This window comes from Felis catus, chromosome E1, assembly GCF_018350175.1.
Source record: "Felis catus isolate Fca126 chromosome E1, F.catus_Fca126_mat1.0, whole genome shotgun sequence".
Lineage (NCBI taxonomy): Eukaryota > Metazoa > Chordata > Mammalia > Carnivora > Felidae > Felis > Felis catus.
Window position 1 is genome coordinate 60,197,431 of NC_058381.1, and position 19,694 is coordinate 60,217,124.

Genomic DNA, 19,694 nt, shown 5'->3' on the forward strand with positions numbered 1-19,694 from the left:
GTCGGGGCCGCGGCTGACCACGGTTTGGACGGCGGACTGCAGACACTTGCACCCGGAGCGCCCCCCCCCCACCGCCAACGAGCTCTCTGTAAACATTTCACAAGTGCCACAGGACGAAAGGCCATCTGTCCTGCTGGAGCAGGAGTGTGGCCCCTGTGCGGAGTGCTGGGCTGCGCTGGAGAGCACGCGCCCGCAGGGGAAGCAGGAAGCGGTTCAGGGCACTGCCGTCAAAAGAACAGAAAGTTAAACAAACATAAGCGGGGCCGGGCCGCCTGCCCTCGCCTCAGTGCCGGTGACCGGAGCCGGTCCAAGGGCCAGGAGAGCAGAGCTGCTGGGTGTGAGGGGGACTCGTCCGGGCTCCGTGCGAACAGAGAGTCACTGAGGGAAGCAGGTGGGGAGAGGCGGTGGGGGGGGGGGGTGCCAGGGAGGTCTGTGTGTGGCCCCAGGAGGGGAGGCTGCAGGGCGGGGGGGGGGGGGCGTCCAGACAAGGCGGCAGGGATGGAACTGTCCTGGGGGTGAATGACGGAGAGGCGGCCACCCTCCATCCCATGCACTGTGGCGTAAGGATGGGGGCAAGGGGGCCACGGCCAGCGGTCACGAATGCAGGATGCCAGCTGGCAGGGGTGCGTCGGGACACAGAAGATCGTCGCCAATGAATGGACAAGCAGAACCGTCAGTGGAGCCAACCCCCCAAACCACCTTCAAGAAAGCGAGAGGAAACGTCACCGAAAAGCCAGCGGAAACCAGCGGGAAGGCCCGGCTGGAGTGCACCGTCCCGTCAGGGCACCCACGGTGGGCAGGGGCACGCTGTACAGCCGCCTTCCCCTCCGCCCGGCTGCACGTGCCGTGCAGCCCACCCACATGGCAGAGGACACGCGGGGGCCACCACACAAACGTCTCGGCGCCGAGCGGGCGAGTGCTGACTCGGGGGAGCGGGGTCAGACCCCCGGACGGGGACCTCCCTTCCGCGGCCCCCGGCACACACCAGGAGCTGCAGGGACTGTGCGGAGGGGCTTGTGCCCGGCACGTGGGCACCAGCAGGTGTGGGAAGGCCAAGGCGGTGGCCCCCTCTGATCCCGCCTGTGCCCCAGAAGCCCCTGGCAGTGGGAGCCACAGACACCCACGGCGCCCCACCTCGGCCCTCCACAGAGCACCGAGACCGCCCGCCCCGCCAAGCGGCCTCCACGGGCACCGGGCCTCTCTGTGCTCAGTGTTCTCTCGGCTGCTTCTCCGGGCCCCGGAGCCTAGTGGTGCTGCACCAAGTACTCATTACTGTGAAGTAAGACCAGAAAGGGCCAGACAGCAAGGGCCAAGCACAGACCTGGCCCGTCCCTGCAATAAGGAGACGAGTCACACAGCAAGGGCCTGGTGGTCCCCTAGCGGTCACCTGGCAATGGCGGGCAGGGGCCCCCGTCCTGCACGCGCTCTGGTGCACAGACGCAGTGAGAGGGGAGAGCTCTATCTCTGCCCTTGGCAGATGCGCGTGTTATTAAGGATGGGGACGTCGGCAGATTGGTCACGCCGAGCTCTAAAAGCGCCATGGACCCCCCCGCCCCCCAACAGCCGCTCACTGCGGAGAATGTGGGCGTATCTACAGGCCGCCGCCCTCTGCAAGCAGCAGAACAAGATGGGGGCCCACAACCCTTCCAGAACCTATAATCTGACCTAAGAACCAAACCCAAAGGATGTGCGCCGGCTGCTACGTGGCCATCACCAAAAAGCCCAACCACGGGTTTATTTTTTAAAAAGCAAACTCACAGACAAAAAGGACAACCGGTAACTAGGTACGCGGTAAGAGAACGTAACTTCTGTCACCGATTATAATGGGGACATTAAACAGCAAGAGTGGAGCACGTTCTGGTGGGAAACCGAGCTGCCAAGAGAGACAGCAAGCGGGAAGTGACGATTTGGATCCCGCATGTGGGTGTAAACACAGCAGCACGAGCAAATCTATCTGCCACGTTAGTTTACGATTGGCACAATACATGCCCAGCGGAGCTACGGGGGGGTGGGGGTGGGGGGCTGCTCCGCCAGCCCCCCACCCCCGCCCCCCCACCCGTGCACTGATGGTCTTTTCCCGTCCGTGCCGGATTTACGCCTCTCTTTCGAGCGGGTTACCGTTCCGACCGGGCATGAATCACTGGCTCTTGTCATCCGGGGAGGACGGTAATGCTGCTGGAATTCTGGAAATCGCCTGATCTGCATTCACAGAGCCCCGCGTGCCAGAGAGAAAGCACGCTCGCGCACGCGCACACCCCTCCGAAGGCGCCCCGGCGGCAGTCGGAAGTCAATGTTTGTGCAATTTCCTTTTAAATATTCTCACACGAACAGCTCAGTTTTGGCAAAATGCTTGGGACTGTGTGAATCAGATGGTTTTGGGCTGTTCTGTGTTGCCCACAGCCAACTCTTCGGGGAGGGGGGTGGCGAACTGGGCACTGTCCCCAGTGCTGCCAGCAGCACGTCTCAGGAATGAAGTCGAGTTCCCTCTCGATAAAAATACACACAGCTCTCTCCCTCAACTTGGAGGGGGGACAAGTCACAGCGAAACGAGGCATTACAAGCTGGTGGCCCGCGTCACCGATTACAGAGAGCAGACGACGCCCACTTCCTGCATCGGACCCCCGCCCCACGAAACACGCTGGCGCCTGGGGCCCCTTGGGAGCGGACGGCACTTACGACTGGCAGGCGAAGGACATGCCGAAGATGGGGATACAGCGGAAGACGCCCTCCCAGCGCACGTAGCTGACCCGCTGCAGCCACTGCCCGCCGAACAGGCCGTGCTTGAGGGAGGACAGCACGATCTGCACGAGGACAAGAAGGGAGGGCTCAGGACACACGGACGACCGGGACGGGCCCCGGGACCCCCGGGGCCTCGGCCACGTGCTCCCCTGCAGCAAGAGCTGACACTGCCGGCCGGGGCCCGGGGTTCCCAGCCCGCTGCCCCCCGCTGGGCCACGGGCTAGACGCACGCAGCCACCAGGAGCTCTCGCTGCAGGATCCTCCTGGGCCTCCGGGCGGCTGCCTGCACTGGGGACTCGGCACAGACAGGACACGGCGAGGCCCAGATGGTCCCCGCAAACTGGGCAGGTCCCTCCTTTTTTTTTTTGTTTGTTTGTTTTTAAAGTAAGTCCTACACCCAACACGGGGCTCGAACTCACAACCCGGAGATCGAGAGCCGCACGTTCCACCAACTGAGGCAGCCGAGTGCCACCCCCGACCCAAACAAACCTGGGGCTCCTGGGTGGCTCAGTCAGTCAAGTGTTTGACTCTTGATTTCGGCTCAGGTCGTGGTCTCAGGGGTTCATGAGTTTGAACCCCATATTGGGCTCTGTGCTGACAGCACGGAACCTGCTTGAGATTCTTTCTCTTTCCCTCTCTGTCCCTCCCCCGCTTGTTCTCTCTCTCTCTCAAATAAACAAATTTTAAAAAAGAATAAAAGACAAACACATAGAGGACAGGGCTGTCTGGAGAGCAGGGGCGACCATCACCGCACTGGCCGCACCCCCCCCCCCCCCCCCCAGCGCTCGGAGTCCCGAGGAAAACCCACTGCAGTATTTCCACCCCGTTCACTCAGGAGCGGGCGCTTCTGACCTTCGCTGTGAACGGGCAGGTCTGGGGCTCGGCTCCCAGGGGCCTCCGGGCACTCATAGGAAAGGAGCATTCTAGGCGTGAGCTCCACACCGGACCCCCCAGAGCTGGCCGGCTGTACACGTTCATCGAGAAAACAACTTGCCCCTCGTGACTAAACACTGGCGCCAAGACTCCCGATCCCCAGCTACACAGAAAGTGTCTTTCCGTAAAACGAGAAGCATCTACACTTTGTCTCCTGGGGAGTCGGCCGCGCCCCCCCGCCCTGGAAGACTCCCCTCCCCCGCCGTCGATGGCCCCCGAGGCCAGGCGGCCCGTGTGCCCCACCGGGGCTCACGAGGATAACTCCAACACCTCCCGGCTGCCAACCACGTTCCCGTCGTCCCCAGAAGGCGGCGGGGGGCCAGCCCGGAGCCTCGGGCGGCCTCCACTCACCACGAACATGAACACGGTGTAGAAGATGAGGGCCATGGCGCTGAAGGACTGGATGGAGGCCATCATGTTCCTCTGCAGGCTGAGTGGGAGCACGATGCACAGGGACACCGCAAAGAGCAGGAACACGCGGAAGGTGCCGGTCACCTGGGGGGAGCCGAGCATGCCGGGAAGGCCTCGCCCCGGGGGACCCCCAGCGTCACGAACCTGCGAGCCTGGAACCAACCCTGGCCCATCCCGCCTGCCCTCCCGTCCGCACGGGGCTGAGCAGCGGCCCCACGGGGGCGCCACGCGGAACCGCCACAGGAGCGGCCACGGACCCTCCAGGGTACCTCCAGGGTACCGGGCCCGGGCGTGTCTTACCTGAAACCCGAACAGCCGAGCAAAGAAGTTGGACCCCAAGTCGCCAATCACAACGTAGAAGGCCATGCAGGTCCCCAGCATCAGCCCGATCATGCTGCGGAGAACGCGGTGGGGTTGAGAGGGCACCATCCTAGCAGGAGGCCAGGGGTCGAGCCCCGGGAGTCCCCGCCGATCACGGCTGGCCGGCGACCGCCCGGAGCCGGGCCCCATGGGAGATGCGGTGCCCAGCGTTCACCGGTCTGCGGGGCTGGGGGGCGCAGTGCGCTCTATCCCACGCGACGAACACCGAGCAACTAAACTTCTCTCCCCACGGGGGGCTGCACACACTTTCCGGAGCTACCAAAACGCCCCGCGATGCTACTCAAGTTAAAAGAACAATCGACTGCTTTCAAAGAGACTCGTTCTTCCGCGTTCACGATTCCCTGATTTAGAAGTCTAAAGGGGCAATTTCCCGGCAACTTTTTCTTCTCACAAAACTTCACTCCAAAGGGAGAAAGATAGGACATTTCCAATCTGATGCCGCCTTGAGGCGACAGCGTGCGGGGCTGGGGGCGCAGGGGCTTCGGGAGGGGTGCCGAGGAAGGGGCCCCAGCTAAGCGAGCGCCGCTGTGCTCTGTGTTCTGAGCTGTCCGGTCCTGAGGCTTAAGTAAGACTTTCACCCTCGACTCTAATCATTTTAAGAGAACACTAACTTGAACTCTCAACTCATTAGTAAGCGACACCTCAGAACAGGGTAGCCTTCTAAACCAACGCACGTCTGAGGCACGTGGCTCACGCAGCAGCCGTCCCCGGCTTCTCAGCACGGGCGACGGAGGGCAGCGGGCGTCAGGTCGGCGAGGCCGCTCCACCTACCTGGTCTCCACCAGCATCTTCCCGGCTTTCCCGTAGGCGTGCAGCGCTAGGGCGGAAACAGAGAGTCAGCTCCCGGCCAAGAACACGAAAAGCGCGCCACCAAAAGCGCCTCTAAAAACGAGGTGAGGACGGCCACGTGACAAGGACCCACGGTCTGGAGTTTCACGGGTGTGAGGAGAGCGTGCTAGGATTTTGGGTCCGTGCTGCTTCCGGTCTACCATCAAGGACAGCACAGGAAAAAGAACAAAGCAAAGGAAAGACACAGGCAGTTGACTTTTCTCATTCAAAACAAAACAAAACAAAACAAAACAAAACAAAGGAAAGGAAAGCTGTCCCTGCAAAGTGGCAGTCTCCCACACGCAGCCCTGAAGGAGGCCGGCCCGGACCCGAGGCTGCAGGTGCACACGGGCGGGGGAAGGGCGGGGACAGGGCGGACAGTGCCAGGCGACCCCGCTTCCCCGTCACCCCAGGGCGCCGGTTCTCCAGGCTCACGCCAAAGGGACCTGGTTCAGGGCTCTTATGTTCACTCTCTGTGATTTCAGAAGAAAACTCTGAGAATCCTTTCTGGTGGGGCACTTTGGGTGGGAGGGGACAAGAGGTCTCAGGCCTGCCCCTTTTCAGGATGGTGAACAGCGTGTCCCACGGTGGAGGGGAGTTGCCTGTCCTTCCTTCTTGGCAACAGAATGGCTTTGAGCCGACGAGAGGTTAAGAGCTGGCTCCACAAGGCCCTTCCCAGGACTGAACAGCGGTCCGGGAACCCCGCATCCCCCGCCGCCCAGGCAAGTCCCCATCCCCTAGGGGCAACCGGAGAGGGGGTGTGAGCGCACAGCCCAGCTTCCTGCTCCGAGGGACTCAGAGAGCAGGAAACATGCAGGCCAGTTGGTGTCAATGAGTCCAAACAGCACTCGTCCCTTTTAAAAAAATGACTTCGGAAGAGGCACAGGGCTGCCAAGAGCAAGGGAGCTTGGCACAGGCGACACAAGCTACGACGAGCGGGCCTCCCTGGTTTGTCGACTCCCCGCCGGAGACTCAAGGCCAAGCTGAGGCCTTCACGAACGAAGGACTCCAGACGGCAGCCAGTAGCTGAAGGTCTGCTGTCACCAAAGGGAGGTGCTCCAAGGCCCCCAAGGACGGCCGGCAGGCAGCACAGCCCTGGACGTGACCCGGAACTCAGTGCCCCGCAGAGGTGGCCCCGTTCCTGGCCCTCCCAGTCCTTCTCCTTCTGCACAAGGAGGTGGAATGTCTACAGCATACTCCAAATGCTCAGAGCAGCTGCCAGAAAAAATTCCAGGACGCGCCCGCAGCCTGGACAGCAAGAAAATGGAAGGTACTCTAGGAAGCAGAGGAGCACGGTGGGAGGTGACCCTCTTCACCCAGACACTCAGAACGACATCCTGACCGGGCCATCCCAGTTCCCGGCCTCCCCACTCACTCCTTTCCTTACCTACCCCGCCCCTACTTCAAGTGCAGATCTCTCAGCAACCTCCAACCCGGAGTCTCAAACAGAAATGCCCAGCAGCCCCCAAGCCCCAGCCTCCCGCCTGGCACGGTGCTTGGAAGGGCAGAGGGGGCGCAGGACTGCCCCTCAAGGGTGGAACCACAGCGCCAGACCGGCCCCATTGGGCTGGCAGGCGTCCACAAGAGGGTTTCTGAGCAAGTCCCATCTGGTCTGGGTGTGGACCAGAGCTAAGCCAGGCCGTTCCCCCCCTCACCCCGCCCCCGCCGGTGATGGGCACTCTGCAGCTAACAGGCCGGGCCTCATGGGGACAAGCAGTAGGCATGGCCCCGTACCAGCCTAACCAGTGCACTCGTGCGGAGCTAGGACTGGTGCCGGGAGGCTCTCCCAGTCCTTCCCTGGGAGACAGGGTGGCGGCTCCTCCTAGGAGCCCAAGGCCCTGAGGCTGCCACGGACACAGAGCTCTCAGACCACCGGGCTCAGTGCGGGAGCTCTCTCCGCCAGCTGTCCAAAGCCTCCTCTGGACCACCGCCCAGCATCAGCAGGGCAGAGGAGGTGATGCGCACCAAACTGTGCCGTTCAAGACAGGACGGCGACCGCAACCCGGCCATCCCCAGAGCCGGGCCTCGGACTGCATTTGATTCCCCAATGCCACCTGCACAGAGGACGATAAAACATTTGTTGCATAAATGAGGGTGTAGAGACCCCTGGGCATCAGGAGGCTTGGCTTTATAGCCCTCGTGCCCAAGCCACGTACCCACACGTGTGGGTCACACATCTGAAGACAGGCAGGGAGAAAACTGGCCGGACAGGCCCCCTGCAGGCCCCACCCGGGCCCCGGAGCGGGCAGCAGGCTGACCAGGCCCCCGGGAGGTCGGACGACGAGACCACGGACACAGCACCAAAGCATCTGGTGCTCACAACTGAGAGCTCGGAAGCACCGGCCACACGCCACAGGTCGGGGTGCGGGCTCAGGGTGGCCTCACGGGGGCGGAGGCCACTGGAGGAGGCGGACTGGCCCGCAGGTCTGTCTTCTGAAGGCAAGGTTTAGAAAAGTCTACGTGAAGCAGGCTACACAGGGCGAGGAAGCAGGAGGTAAGAAGTGGAGGAGATTCGCCAACACGGCCCGTGAGCAGCCAACGCCACAAACACACAGAAGTAACAAGAGCAAAAACCGGCCGGCGCTCTAGTTCCCGGCCAGCCGAGCTCCCTGTCCAGCAGCCACCTGCACACAGGTCACAGGGAGGGGGCAGCACGTGACCACCGCGGGGGATCACCACACTGCAAAACCATCGTAGACTCACGTCTGGGCGAGGCAGACATACCCTTGAAAACGGCCCGTATGCGCCCCCCCCCCCCCCCCGCCAACAGCCGTGGAGCATTAGTGCCTCAAACGGCCTATTTGTTTGAGCTTCGCCCCCGCCCCAGCCCTGCAAGGTCTCCAGGTCTGGCCGAAGGCCATCTGTCCACGTCCCTGTCCCCCACGGCTGCCCGACGCCCACGGACCCAGTGGACGATGCACACCGGGGCCAGGAGGTCTGCTGACAGAGACGGTCCATCCTGACCCCGTGGCACCAGGATGTGGGGCGCCTCCTCGAGGGCCACCCTCTCCAGCCGTGGCGCAAGCTCTCACGTCTCTTCCCGGAGGCGGAGGATGGAGAGAAAGACCCTTCAGTAGGTCTCCGCCCAGGTGTGGGTCCGAGAGACACTCTTCTCCTGTCGAGGACTCCTCTCTGAGTGGCGGGATCTCTGTTTCTGGGAGACAGGGCCAGGCCCGAGGCTGGACACCAGGCGGCCGAGGCCGCAGGCGGGAGCTCACCCAACTGAGCCACTTTGCTGAATGAAAGACACCACCCACAACCGAAGACCAGTGGTGGTTTGGGGCCTCTTCTGCTTCTAGCAGTGGAGCTGCAGTCGCCCCAAGCATGTAGAGGGGGAGGGCCCAGGCAGCCACGTAGACGGGCGCCCACTGTCCGATTCCCTTTCGGCCTCTCATGTGCCACCACATCGGTTTGCCTTCTCGGGGACTTTCTAAGAATAATCAGACGGACTGCTGTCAAACCCACAGCCTTCCCGGGTCTAGGGTCACACGTCCTCTTTCAGGGCACAACCAAGCACCTCGTGGGCCGTCTTCTCGGGAAACCCCACCGTATGCAGACCCTCAGAGAGGAGAGAGGGGACCCCGAGGCCAGGGCCCTAGAGGCGGGGGAAGGGATCCCCCGGAGCATGATTCATCCCGGCGCGGTCCGTTCACCTGTCACTATCACTTCCTCAGGTGGCTCCGACGACGACGATGGCCTGAGAGCACGCCTCTCTTCGGGGAGGAGAGAAGGAGGCGCCCCTTCTGCTCTGAGGTCAGAGCGGATGCTGGCGACTTGGTGCCGACGCAAAGCCGACGAACTGGAAGGAAACCCGAGGTGGAGCCGCCAAAAGCCCACACGCGGACCCTGCAGATGCTTTTATTTCGTTTGGCCCCCTGGAATCTGCACTCCACTTCCTCTCGCCGCCTCCTCTCGGCCCCGGCGCCCCGGCCACACGCTGGTGGGAGGTGGGGGAGGCCGGGGAGGGGCTCTGGTCCGGAGCCCAGGGACTCTGCCCAGCTCTGAGATCCCCCACACCAGACATCCGCGGTGCGGAATCCACACCAGCCCGAGGACGCCGGGAAAGTAAGGGGCCCGCCCTCAGAGCCAAGTGGCCTAGGAAACAGTCCAAACCAAAAGGAAGCAGAAAGCACAGCCTCCTCACCCTCGCCCTCGCCCTCGCCCGAAATCCAAGGAAGACAGAACTAAAGGACACAAAATTACAACCATGAGCATCGGGGAAACAGCACCGCTAGGGAGACAGGTGACGGGCCGCCACCGGCCCAAGCCCATGACCATCTCCCCCATGGCATCCATGGCGCGGAAGCACAGCAGACCCCGGGCCTGAGGACTGCGGGTCCCGCCGGAGTTCAGAAGGGAGACTCCCCACGGGTATTTGCACAAGTCGGGGACGGCGGAACAAGGGTCCCCTCGATGGTAATGCATGTGTTTCTGTTAACGGTTTTTGAAAACTGAGTTACGCTTTACGATAAGGAAAAGAAATGCCGTTCAAGGGAGTCCGGAAGCATAAAGTGGACGAAAAGCAAACAAACGAGGGAGAAAGGGCCCGGCGCCAAAGCGCGTGCTGCCTGCCTAAGAAGGGGCTTCGGGCTGGGGCCACCGCGCCAGGGGCCAGCGCTCTCACCCAGGCCGGCGTACGTTCTCCGCTTGCTCAGGCTGGCGGACTTCACCAGGAACATGCAGGACTGGTGTGTCATCCAAGAGCAGAAAACCAAGAGCAGGGCCCCCAGGACAATGCCACACTGGAGGGTTGGGAGAAAAAGAGACAAAATAAAGCCAGCCGGTACTGTGGCCTCACGCGCGTGGCTCCCGAGAGCCCTCCCCGCCTCCCTCCGCTCTTGCTGACCCAAGACCCCGGCTCTGCCTCGCTTCTCTGCCCACGGGTGGCAATTCCCAGCGCTGACAGGGACCGATTCCCCACGTGTGGCGGCCACATGCGTGGTGGCCCTGAAAGAGTGCCACGGACACCACTTCCTCGGTGGCCTCTCCGAGTCTTAATGAACAGCCAGGTGCCGCCAACGAGCGGCGCCCCCAGTTCTCCGCGTGCACCCCGCAGTTCGCCACCTTCTAGCCACTTACATCAGCAGCTATGAGTGGTGACCACATTCCGGAAGGAAGAGATTAAAAATGACATTGACACCTTTCTTACGAGTTCCAGAGACACCATCTGACCCAGCGATCGCACCCCCCGCTATCTTCCCGGGAGAAATGCACACATACACGTTCACTCCAAAACCTGCATGTACGGAAGATTTATCCGTAATCGAAAGCTGAAGAAACAGCTCCAGGGCAGGGACTAGGAAACCTTGGGGAACGTCTAAAGGGCTAGAGCATTTTTAGAAATAAACACAAGGTCAAAACGCCTGGGTGGCTCAGTCAGTGGGCATCCAACTCTTGATTTTGGCTCAGGTCATGATCCCAGGGTCATGAGATTGAGCCTCAAGTCCGGTTCCACACTAGGTGTGGGGCTTGCTCAAGATTCTCTCTCTCTCTCTCTCTCTCTCTCTCTCTCTCTCTCTGTCTCTCTCTCTCCCCCCCCCCCCCGCCCCTCTACCCCACTCGTGCTAATAAAAAAAATTTAAGCAACTGAAATAAACACAGGGTCTTGGGACTGGGTTTTGAGGTTGAGTTGAGAGCAGGGGAAACAACCCGGAGGTTGGTGCCCCTACAGAGCAGACCAGTAGAGAACCTCCGTGACTGTATTTCTGTTTTATCCAGTCGTCTTTCCTCTCTGACTTCCGGGTCCCCCGTGTCAGGTGAGGAACCAGGGGTCCCTGTTACAAGTCAGGAGCCCTGCAGAGCGAGCCCTCCTTTCTTTCGTACAAGTGCCTGAATGCTGGAACCAGCAGACTTTTGTAAAATTTTCTATTAGTTCCTAACGTCAACGGTGACTCGGTTCCTGGGGGCTACACCCAGCCTCAGACTTTGGTAAGAATTTGTGGGTGACTCACTTAGATGTCGTTTCCTTCTCACTCCCTTTTTTCCCGTGTAATCTAAGCGCATTACCCATATTTGCAGGGGAAAAAAAAAATAAAACAAAAAAATAAAAGCTGAAGAAACAAGTGTCCTACTGGTGTCGACCAGAGACGAACATACAACATATCCTACAAATCAGCGATTCTACTCGAAGATAAACACCCCAGAGAAACGCACACGTGCCGGCAAAGCCTGCGCACAGGTGCCCACAGAGCTCCAGATGCAGGGAAGGGAACGAATTGTAGCATATCTGTATAACAGACATTAAAATGCACAGGTAGGTAGGTAGACATTAAAACGCGCATAGCAGGGGCGCCTGGGGGGCTCAGCCGGTTGAGCGTCCGACTTCAGCTCAGGTCATGAGCTCACAGCTTGTGAGTTCGAGCCCTGCGTCAGGCTCTGTGCCGACAGCTCGGAGCCTGGAGCCTGCTCCGGATTCTGCGTCTCCCTCTCTCTCAGCCCCTGCCCTGCTCGTGCTCTGTCTCTCTCAAAAAATTCAATTAAAAAAAATTTTTTTTTAATTTAAAATGCAGGATGATTCTGTGTCCATAACGTCAACACAGAGGCACCACCCACGGACGGCCCTAGAGGTGAGAGGGTGGGCCGCCAGTGGAGGGGACAGTGTTGGCAAGGCTGTGTTCCTTGACGCGGGAGCTAGTTACCCGTGTGCGCTCACTTTCTCACAACCCGGCACGAGGACACCTAAGAGGGTGTTTCTTTGTATGTATGTCTTGCTTCGGCAAAATGTCCATTTTTGCTTAAAGGACCCGAGTAACTACAACCGGACAAAAAAAAAAGCCCCAGACCGACTTTTTTTAAATGGCATGGCTGTCGGACACTAAGCACACACATCCCCAAAGTGCCTGCTGGCCTCCTGCTGCGCTCCAGCCGAGGGCCGCCCACGGAGGGGATGCCATGGCCAGACGAGAGTGGCTGTCCCAACCCCGCCAGGCCCTCAGGACGGGGGAACCACTTGCGGTTCTGTGCGTGCACGTGGGCCTCCACCACTCAGCTGTGAGCTCCTCCTGGGCCAGTGAGTCTGGCCCACGTTTAAATGCTCTGGCAGGGCCTCGTGCCCACCCCACAGCAGACTCGGGGACGGCTGAGTCACCTGGGTCCAAACGCGTGCCTCGCCAGAGCCCTGCCACGGTGGCACCTCACCGACCGATTTCAAGGATGGCAGCCGGGACTTGCAGGCACGCAACCACACGTGTCCCAGGAGGCCGGGCCACGCCAGGCAAGTCACAGTGCACGCTGGGATCTGTAGTGCTTACACACAGATGGGCGCCGTGGGCTCTGGAGCAGCAGGTGCAGCGTGGCCTGTCACCTCGGCAGGCAGGGCCCCTGTCCTCCCGCCCACGTGTCTGTCAACAGATCAGTAACCCACACGGGAGCTCTAAAGGAATGCAGGCTGGTAGGCCCTGGGTGGGGGACCAAGAATCTCCAGGGGCACCTGGCTGGCTGGCTCAGTCGTAGAATGTGCACTCTTGATCTTGGAGTCGTGAGTACGAGCCCCGGGTTGGGGCTAGAGTTGACTTTAAAAATAAATAGATTGGGGCGCCCGGGTGGCTCAGTCGGTTAAGCGTCTGACTTCAGCTTAGGTCGTGATCTCGCGGTCCGTGAGTTCGAGCCCCACGTCGGGCTCTGTGCTGACAGCTCGGAGCCTGGAGCCTGTTTCAGATTCTGTGTCTCCCTCTCTCTGCCCCTCCCCCGCTCACGCTCTGTCTCTCTCTGTCTCAAAAATATAAATAAAGGTTACAAAAAAATTTTTTTTAAATAAAAATAAAAATAAATAAATAAAGGGACACCTGGGTGGCTCAGGTCATGATCTTGCGGTCCGTGGGTTCGAGCCCCGCATCAGGGTCCACAGGGACAGTGCAGAGCCTGCTTGGGATCCTCCCCCTCCCTCTCCCTCTGCCCCTCCCTCACTCGTTCTCTCTCTCTCTCTCTCTCTCTCAAGATAAATAAATAAACATTAAAAAAAAATTAAATGCGGGGCGCCTGGGTGGCGCAGTCGGTTAAGCGTCCGACTTCAGCCAGGTCACGATCTCGCGGTCCGTGAGTTCGAGCCCCGCGTCAGGCTCTGGGCTGATGGCTCGGAGCCTGGAGCCTGTTTCCGATTCTGTGTCTCCCTCTCTCTCTGCCCCTCCCCTGCTTGTGTTGTGTCTCTGTCTCTCAAAAATAAACACTCTTTTAAAATTAAAAAAAAAATCTCCAGATTAAAAACATAAATGTGCTATTTTTATCCAAAAGATGCTCAATATGAAAAATGCAAAGTGTCTGTCACTCCAAAACCAAACTACTGATGCCCACTTTCAGTTCCAAAACGTCATTTTATTTTCATTTTTCTACCTATTTGGTTTCATCACGCAAGACTGGTATGTGTGGCCTTGTGGGCCACCTGCCCTCCCCCTCCCCCCCACCCCCTGCCAGGAAGCAGCTCTCTCCAGTGGGCAGGGAGAGCCGCAACTCCATCCACCAGGCACTGAAGCTGAGAAGTTCATTTTTAGGGAAGAAGTTGCCCAATTGACAATTTCACCAACGTTCCTCTTCTAAAGTCCCAAACACCTATTTTTTGTGCATTATTTAAACAGAAGCCAAATGAATCCACATCTCAAAAATGGTGACTTTTTTCCATCCGGTCGTTAATGCCCGACACCTATTTTTAAATAGATTCCCGATTTTTTTCAACCGAGGTAAGATTTACATACGGTGACACCACAATCTAGCCAATTCTGTAACGACTTTGGAACCAACACCCCAATCTAGTTCCAGGACCGGAGGACTTGACTTGTGCCCCCCCCCCCAACACACACACGCCCCCATTACAAACGCAGTCGGGTCAGAGTTTTTAAAAATAATAATAAAGAGGGGGCGCCTGCCTGGCTCAGTTGATCTCAGGGTCCTGAGTTCGAGCCCCAGCACCCAATCTCTTGGGTGCAGAGATTACAAATAAAATCCTTAAAAAAAAAGTTATAGTCCTAAAGAGGAATAACACCGAATCCTGTGGCCACTCCCCACCTGGGAAACATCACTCCGCTTTGCCGCGCTCTGCACTGGGGTCTCAAGCGGTTAACCGGGAACTCTCCGGCCGAGGCCGAAACTCCGCTACCGCGCGCCTTTTACGGAGGGAATCCTCTGGGGCTTCTCCCGCACATCCACCCGGCCCTGGCTCCCCGCGCCCCGCCAACAGCGGACCCTGGGCCGGGTGAGCCCGCGGCGGCGAGGGGGCGACCCCCTGTCCCGCTGGACTCACCTGTTTGAAGCAGAAAGGCATGGTGAGCACACTGACCCCTACTATGCTGTTCACTATGTTGGTGATCAGCCCCCAGTTGGAGGCGGCGGCCGCCGTCATAGCGCGGTGTCTAGGGCCCGGGAGCCCCGGTCCCAGGCGCTGGACGACCGCAGGATGCTAGACCCTGAGGGGAACGGACGGCTGCCTGGAGGCGGCGGCCTCACGGGAAGGCGGCAGGGACAGTCAACCTCCAGACCTCGCCAGGCTTTCCGGCTGCCTCATGGCATCGCCCCCCTCCCCCACTAGCTCTCGCTGGCCGCCTCCGGGTCCCCGCGCCCACACGCGGCAGAGTAGCCAGGGACCAGCCAGGGACACCTCAGCCCGACTTCACGGCCGCCTCTGCGAGAACACTTCCGCCTTCCGCAGCCTCCTCTGCCCGGAAGTGACGGCAGGAGGCGGGCTCTGAGGGGCGAGCACCAATGAAAGGCGGGCCTGGAAGGGTAGGCGGTGTCTTGCGGGGCTGGCGTGAAGGAAGAATCGACGTGGCCTGGTGGGGCGGGCCTCGGCGAATCGTGAGCCAATGAGAAGCAGGTGCGGGCTTCCGGGGCGGGGCCTGGGGCCTGCCGTCGGCGGGTTGCAGGCGGGGCCTGCCGTGTTCGGGGTGAGGGTCCGCGTCCGTCCGGAGCTTCAGGCCGCTTTTCCCGCGGATCCGGTTTCTTGAGCCTCGCCTTGCAGGGGCTGGAGGGCAAGGTCAGTGGCGGTCAAGAGAGAAAGGGCAGCGCGGCGCCTTTCGGGGAAGAGCGGGGCTTGGGGGGTTCAGTTTCAGCGATTACACTTTGGGACCGATTTCGGGGCGTGTGCTGGGTACCCTGGCCGCGGGGACCGGGGCTTAAGTGTTGGAGCTGAACACCTAACCAGTGTGGAGGAGCTAGCACCTCCGTTTTACGAGTGACACGCGGAGGCACAGAGAGGTTTGGTGGGCGCACAGCTGGTAGGAGAGGGCGTGGGCGTCGGCTTCCTGGGCCGGCGCCCTTTAGCACTACACGCGGATCAGTGCAAAGAGAGAAGCTAACATTGTAAAGGGAGCAGAGGAAATACTGTGAGAGGACGAGAGAGGTAGAGACCAGTAGGACTCCTGAAATCTAGGCGGGCTTCAAGAAGGAGGTAGCTTCTAGGCCCGGCCTTGAGGGACAAACAGGAATGGAAGACTAAGGGAGAGAATGGAGAGAGGCCCTGAGACATCTGTGAATTCCTGGCACCTGGCGATGCTCACTATGTGTCTGCTGACTGGATGCATAGAGACAGGAGGGCTGGGAAGGACCTTCTCAAGAGGAAGCAAGTAAATCGAAGCAAGCTGGAACTGTGCACAGGAAGAGTTACCAGCTGCTGGGAGAGGATATAAGGCAACCGCGTTTGTGGACACACCAAGGACCTTCTGTCCTAGAGCAGAAGATGATTCTTCAGCTGCACGCAGGGCAGCCACTAGATAAGGCTCTCCCCCCGCCCCACCCCACCCCAGACACGAGAGGAAGAAGAGGGAATACCAGGTAAAGAGTACTTAACTTCAAAGCCAAAACAGGAAATGCCATTTGTTTCCCTTTATAGAAATCACACATACATTCTATAACCTTTTTATTACTTACGTAATTTTTGTGAGATGTTAGCATGCAAGATAGGATATGAAACTCAAATGTGTGTTTTCACAGAGAGTAATAAATACTCATGACCCCACCGTTCGGCTTTAAGACAGAATACTAACTTAGAGATTCCCTTTGGCCCCTCCACATGTCTACCTTCCTGTCCACTTCCCAGATGTGGACACAGCTTTTCGGGATCATCACTATCCAGATTTTATCATTTCATTACTTTTCCTTTTTTTCAATAGGCTTCGTGCCAGGCGCAGAGCCCGACACAGGACTTGAACTCACCACCTTGAGATCAAGATCTGAGCTGAGGGGCGCCTGGGTGGCTCAGTTGGTTAAGCGTCTGACTTTGGCTCAGGCCATGATCTCACGGTTCCTGGGTTCAAGCCCCACATCGGGCTCTGTGCTGACAGCTCAGAGCCTGCAGCCTGCTTCAGATTTTGTGTCTCTCTCTCTCTCTCTCTCTCTCTCTCTCTCTCTCTCTGCCTCTCCCCTGCTTGTGCTCTGTCTCTCTGTCAAAAATAAATATAAAAAAAAAAAAAGATCTGGGCTGAGATCAAGAGTTAGATGCTTACCCTACTGAGCCACCCAGGCACCCCCTCATTACTTTCCTTTAAAGGTTTACCACATATGGATATATCCCTAAACGATTACTGGGAAGTTTACTATTTGTCTCTTAATATTCATTTTTTCTGTCTCCCCAATTTCGCCAGCACATACGGCTGCCTAGGATAAAGAACGCACTTCCCAGCCTCCCTCGTGTCTGGTGACGCTTCATCCTACTGCTTGTAACATAGAGGTCATGGGCGGAAGCCGGCTCGGGCCATGCGGACCGTGGCAGGAGTGGAACAGCCAGCTGCAAGGAGCCTGGATCCCTGGACAACGTGAGATTGCAGAGCCATCATCCCAGCCCCTGACTGCCTCCTCCACACTGCTCCACGGAGTGGAGACAAACCTCCCGTTTAAGCCATTGCTACTTTGGACTCCGTTGCATGAAGCCCAAGTTGTAGCCTAACTAATTCAGCAGCGTATGGGGGTAGAGCATTCGGGCCTTTTTGATGTTTCTACTCGTGGACTCACATGTGTGTATTCTTCTGTAACTTCCCTTTTGACTCAACCGTTGGCAAGATTCACTATCATACTGCAGCTCTGAATCATTCCTTCTTGCTGCTCTCTGGAAGTCTACTGTTCAGATAGCCCAGAATACATGTGTTTATGCTCCCGCTGAGGGCACCTGACTTGTTTCCGGTTATTTGCCATTATAAACAGTGATACAGTGACGGTATTGTCTCTTTCCTCTGTTAGAGTTTCTCTAGAGCAGGAACCTACGAGGGGAATTGTAGATTCAAGAGTATGCGAGCCTTCGATGTTCCTAGATATGGCCAAACTGCTTATACTGTACTTCAAAGTACTTATAAGAGTTCTTGCGAGTTTACGTCGGAGGCTGGAAAACTTGCCTGCAAAGAGTCAGATAACAAATGATGTGTTCTACTTTGCAAGCCATGTGGACTCTATCCCAGCCATTCAGTTCTGCTGTCGTAGCTCAAAAGCAGCACTAGACAATACGTAAACAGAGGAGTGTGTCTGTGTTCCAATAAAGCTTTATTTACAAAAATATTGGCTGGCCCAATTTGGCCTGAGGGCCATACATTGCGCTCCCCTGCTCTGAATTGTCACCATCACTTGGTATCATCAATGTGGTCAATCTGGTGACTAAAATGAAATCTTCCTGTGGTTTTAATTTGTTCTCCTTACTTGTAGGTCAACCACCTACTCGTATTTTTTATTGTCCATTCGTATTTCTTCTGTGGAATGCCTGGTCCTTTTGACCCATCCTTCCAATTAGCTTATGAATTTTGAGAAGTTCTTTCTATGTGCTTGATAACTAACCCCATGTCCCTCATACTGGGCCTGTCTGATGTCTCCTCATTGTATTAGTTCTCCATTGCTGTTGTAGCAAATCACTGTAAACCTATCAGTTTACCCAACATAAATCCCTTATCTTACGGTTCTGTAGGTCAGAAGTCCAGTATGGGTCTCAGCAACTGAAGTCAGGGCCTGGGCAGGCCACCCCCTTTCCGGAAGCCCTAGGGGAAAATCAGTTTCCTGCTCCTGAACGCCCACAGAATTCACTTCCTTAGAGTGGTAGGCCCAATAGCCCTGTTTTCTTGCCAGCTGTAAACAGAGGGCCGTCCCCAGGTTCTGGAGGCCACCTCTTGGTCCCCTTCCTCCACTCTTAGAGCTTCAACGGAGGGAGGGGTCAACTTCCCCTCAATGTGCATTTCTCTGACCCAGTCAGGAAAAGTTTTCCAGTTGTAAGGAGTCACATGATTAGATTGAGCTCATCAGATAACCCCGGATAATTTTCCCATCTCAAGGCCTATTACCCTAGTCCCTTTCTACCAAGTCCCCTGGGCCAGATGAGGAAACATTCACAGGTTCCAGAGGTTAAGGGGTGCACATCTTTGGGGAGGCCTTTGTGCCTACAACACTCATTCCGAGATTTAAGTTACGTTTCTTTGGCAGGAATATCTTAGAAGTGATGACCCGTTTTCACGGAATCCTAGCGGATGCTGCCAGACTTTGCTTTGTCCAATCACGGACGATGTTCTCTGATGGCCTGATTAGGTAGGCTTCTCCACCGTAAAGTTACCTCTTTCTCGTTTGTAATTAATGAGTGTTTTGGGGGCAGGTAATTCGAAACTAAATATCCCGGTCCCTATCAAACTTCCAATTTATCAACTGATCGATATCCGTGCAGACTCGTGGTTTCCTATTTTATTCAGCGGGTTGTAATCCGTGACTATCACTGGTTTTCTTCCCTGTGTTCTGGTGTATCCCAGATTTGCACTGTCCCTCGGTGTGTCCTCGTCATGATCTGAGGACTTCTGCTCTCTTGCTCAGTAAGATGTCCCCAGCTCATCTCGTACTTCTCCTGCAATTAGTCATTTCTCCAAGGATCCCTGAATCTTTCCAATGGAGAATGGTAATAGAAGCAAAGATCTGGGCCCTGGGTGTGCGCTCAGCCGTGGGATGTCCCTGCTCCCGGGCCACTCAGTGACAGAGCTAGGAGGTCAGGGTGCATACACCACACACTCACGGCCGGACTTCCGCGTAAGCCCATCTGTGCGTGTTAAAAGCCACGAGTTCGTGGCAGGACCTCCAAACGCCCGTGGAGGTCCAGGGCCATGGTGTTCATTCTAGAAGTCCCTCTTCAGCATTAGCAACTCCCTGGCTCATGCCCACCCACGTCCTTTGGGCTCCAATCCCCTGCCCCCACCTGGATCCCCTCCCCATCCACGTCAGTGCTGGGTGGCCTCCCCCCCCCATCCAATCCCTGCTGGCACAGACACCCGGCTCATCCTGCCCCACCTGAAGTTTTCAGGACTGAAGTGAAAGTCAGTGGCCATTTTTGACCCTGTGCCCCCTCCACACTCACCTCCCACACGTGAGATCAATCACCAGAACAGGCAGGGTGCCGATGTCCCGTGGGAGACCTCTGTGGCTTTTCCAACACAAAGGCTGTGTGACCTCAGGCACGTTCATGA

The 19,694-nt window shown here is 57.8% G+C and overlaps 1 protein-coding gene and 1 long non-coding RNA gene across 9 annotated transcripts in view; one reads left to right on the forward strand and one right to left on the reverse strand.

Moving 5' to 3' along the window:
- SLC38A10 (solute carrier family 38 member 10) overlaps nucleotides 1–14,907 on the reverse strand; it is a 44,567-nt gene extending 29,660 nt beyond the window's left edge. For 2 of the 8 annotated variants that reach the window (XM_023244287.2, XM_045045199.1), the window contains exons 1-6: nucleotides 14,525–14,906; nucleotides 9,917–10,034; nucleotides 5,236–5,281; nucleotides 4,384–4,477; nucleotides 4,024–4,167; nucleotides 2,677–2,801 (exon numbers count right to left, since the gene is read on the reverse strand). In XM_023244287.2, coding sequence (XP_023100055.1) covers nucleotides 2,677–2,801; nucleotides 4,024–4,167; nucleotides 4,384–4,477; nucleotides 5,236–5,281; nucleotides 9,917–10,034; nucleotides 14,525–14,623 — 626 coding nt within the window. In that variant the 5' untranslated portion in view covers nucleotides 14,624–14,906. Of the gene's footprint in view, nucleotides 1–2,676; nucleotides 2,802–4,023; nucleotides 4,168–4,383; nucleotides 4,478–5,235; nucleotides 5,282–9,916; nucleotides 10,035–14,524 lie in introns of all 8 variants that reach the window. The other 6 variants (XM_023244289.2, XM_023244286.2, XM_045045196.1 and 3 more) reach the window with 4 other exon arrangements.
- A 94-nt stretch (nucleotides 14,908–15,001) lies between these two features.
- On the forward strand, nucleotides 15,002–17,426 carry LOC102899128. Its single transcript, XR_002738162.2, has 2 exons — nucleotides 15,002–15,253; nucleotides 16,860–17,426. It is a non-coding gene; the product is annotated as an uncharacterized LOC102899128 (long non-coding RNA).
- Nucleotides 17,427–19,694: the final 2,268 nt, after the last annotated feature.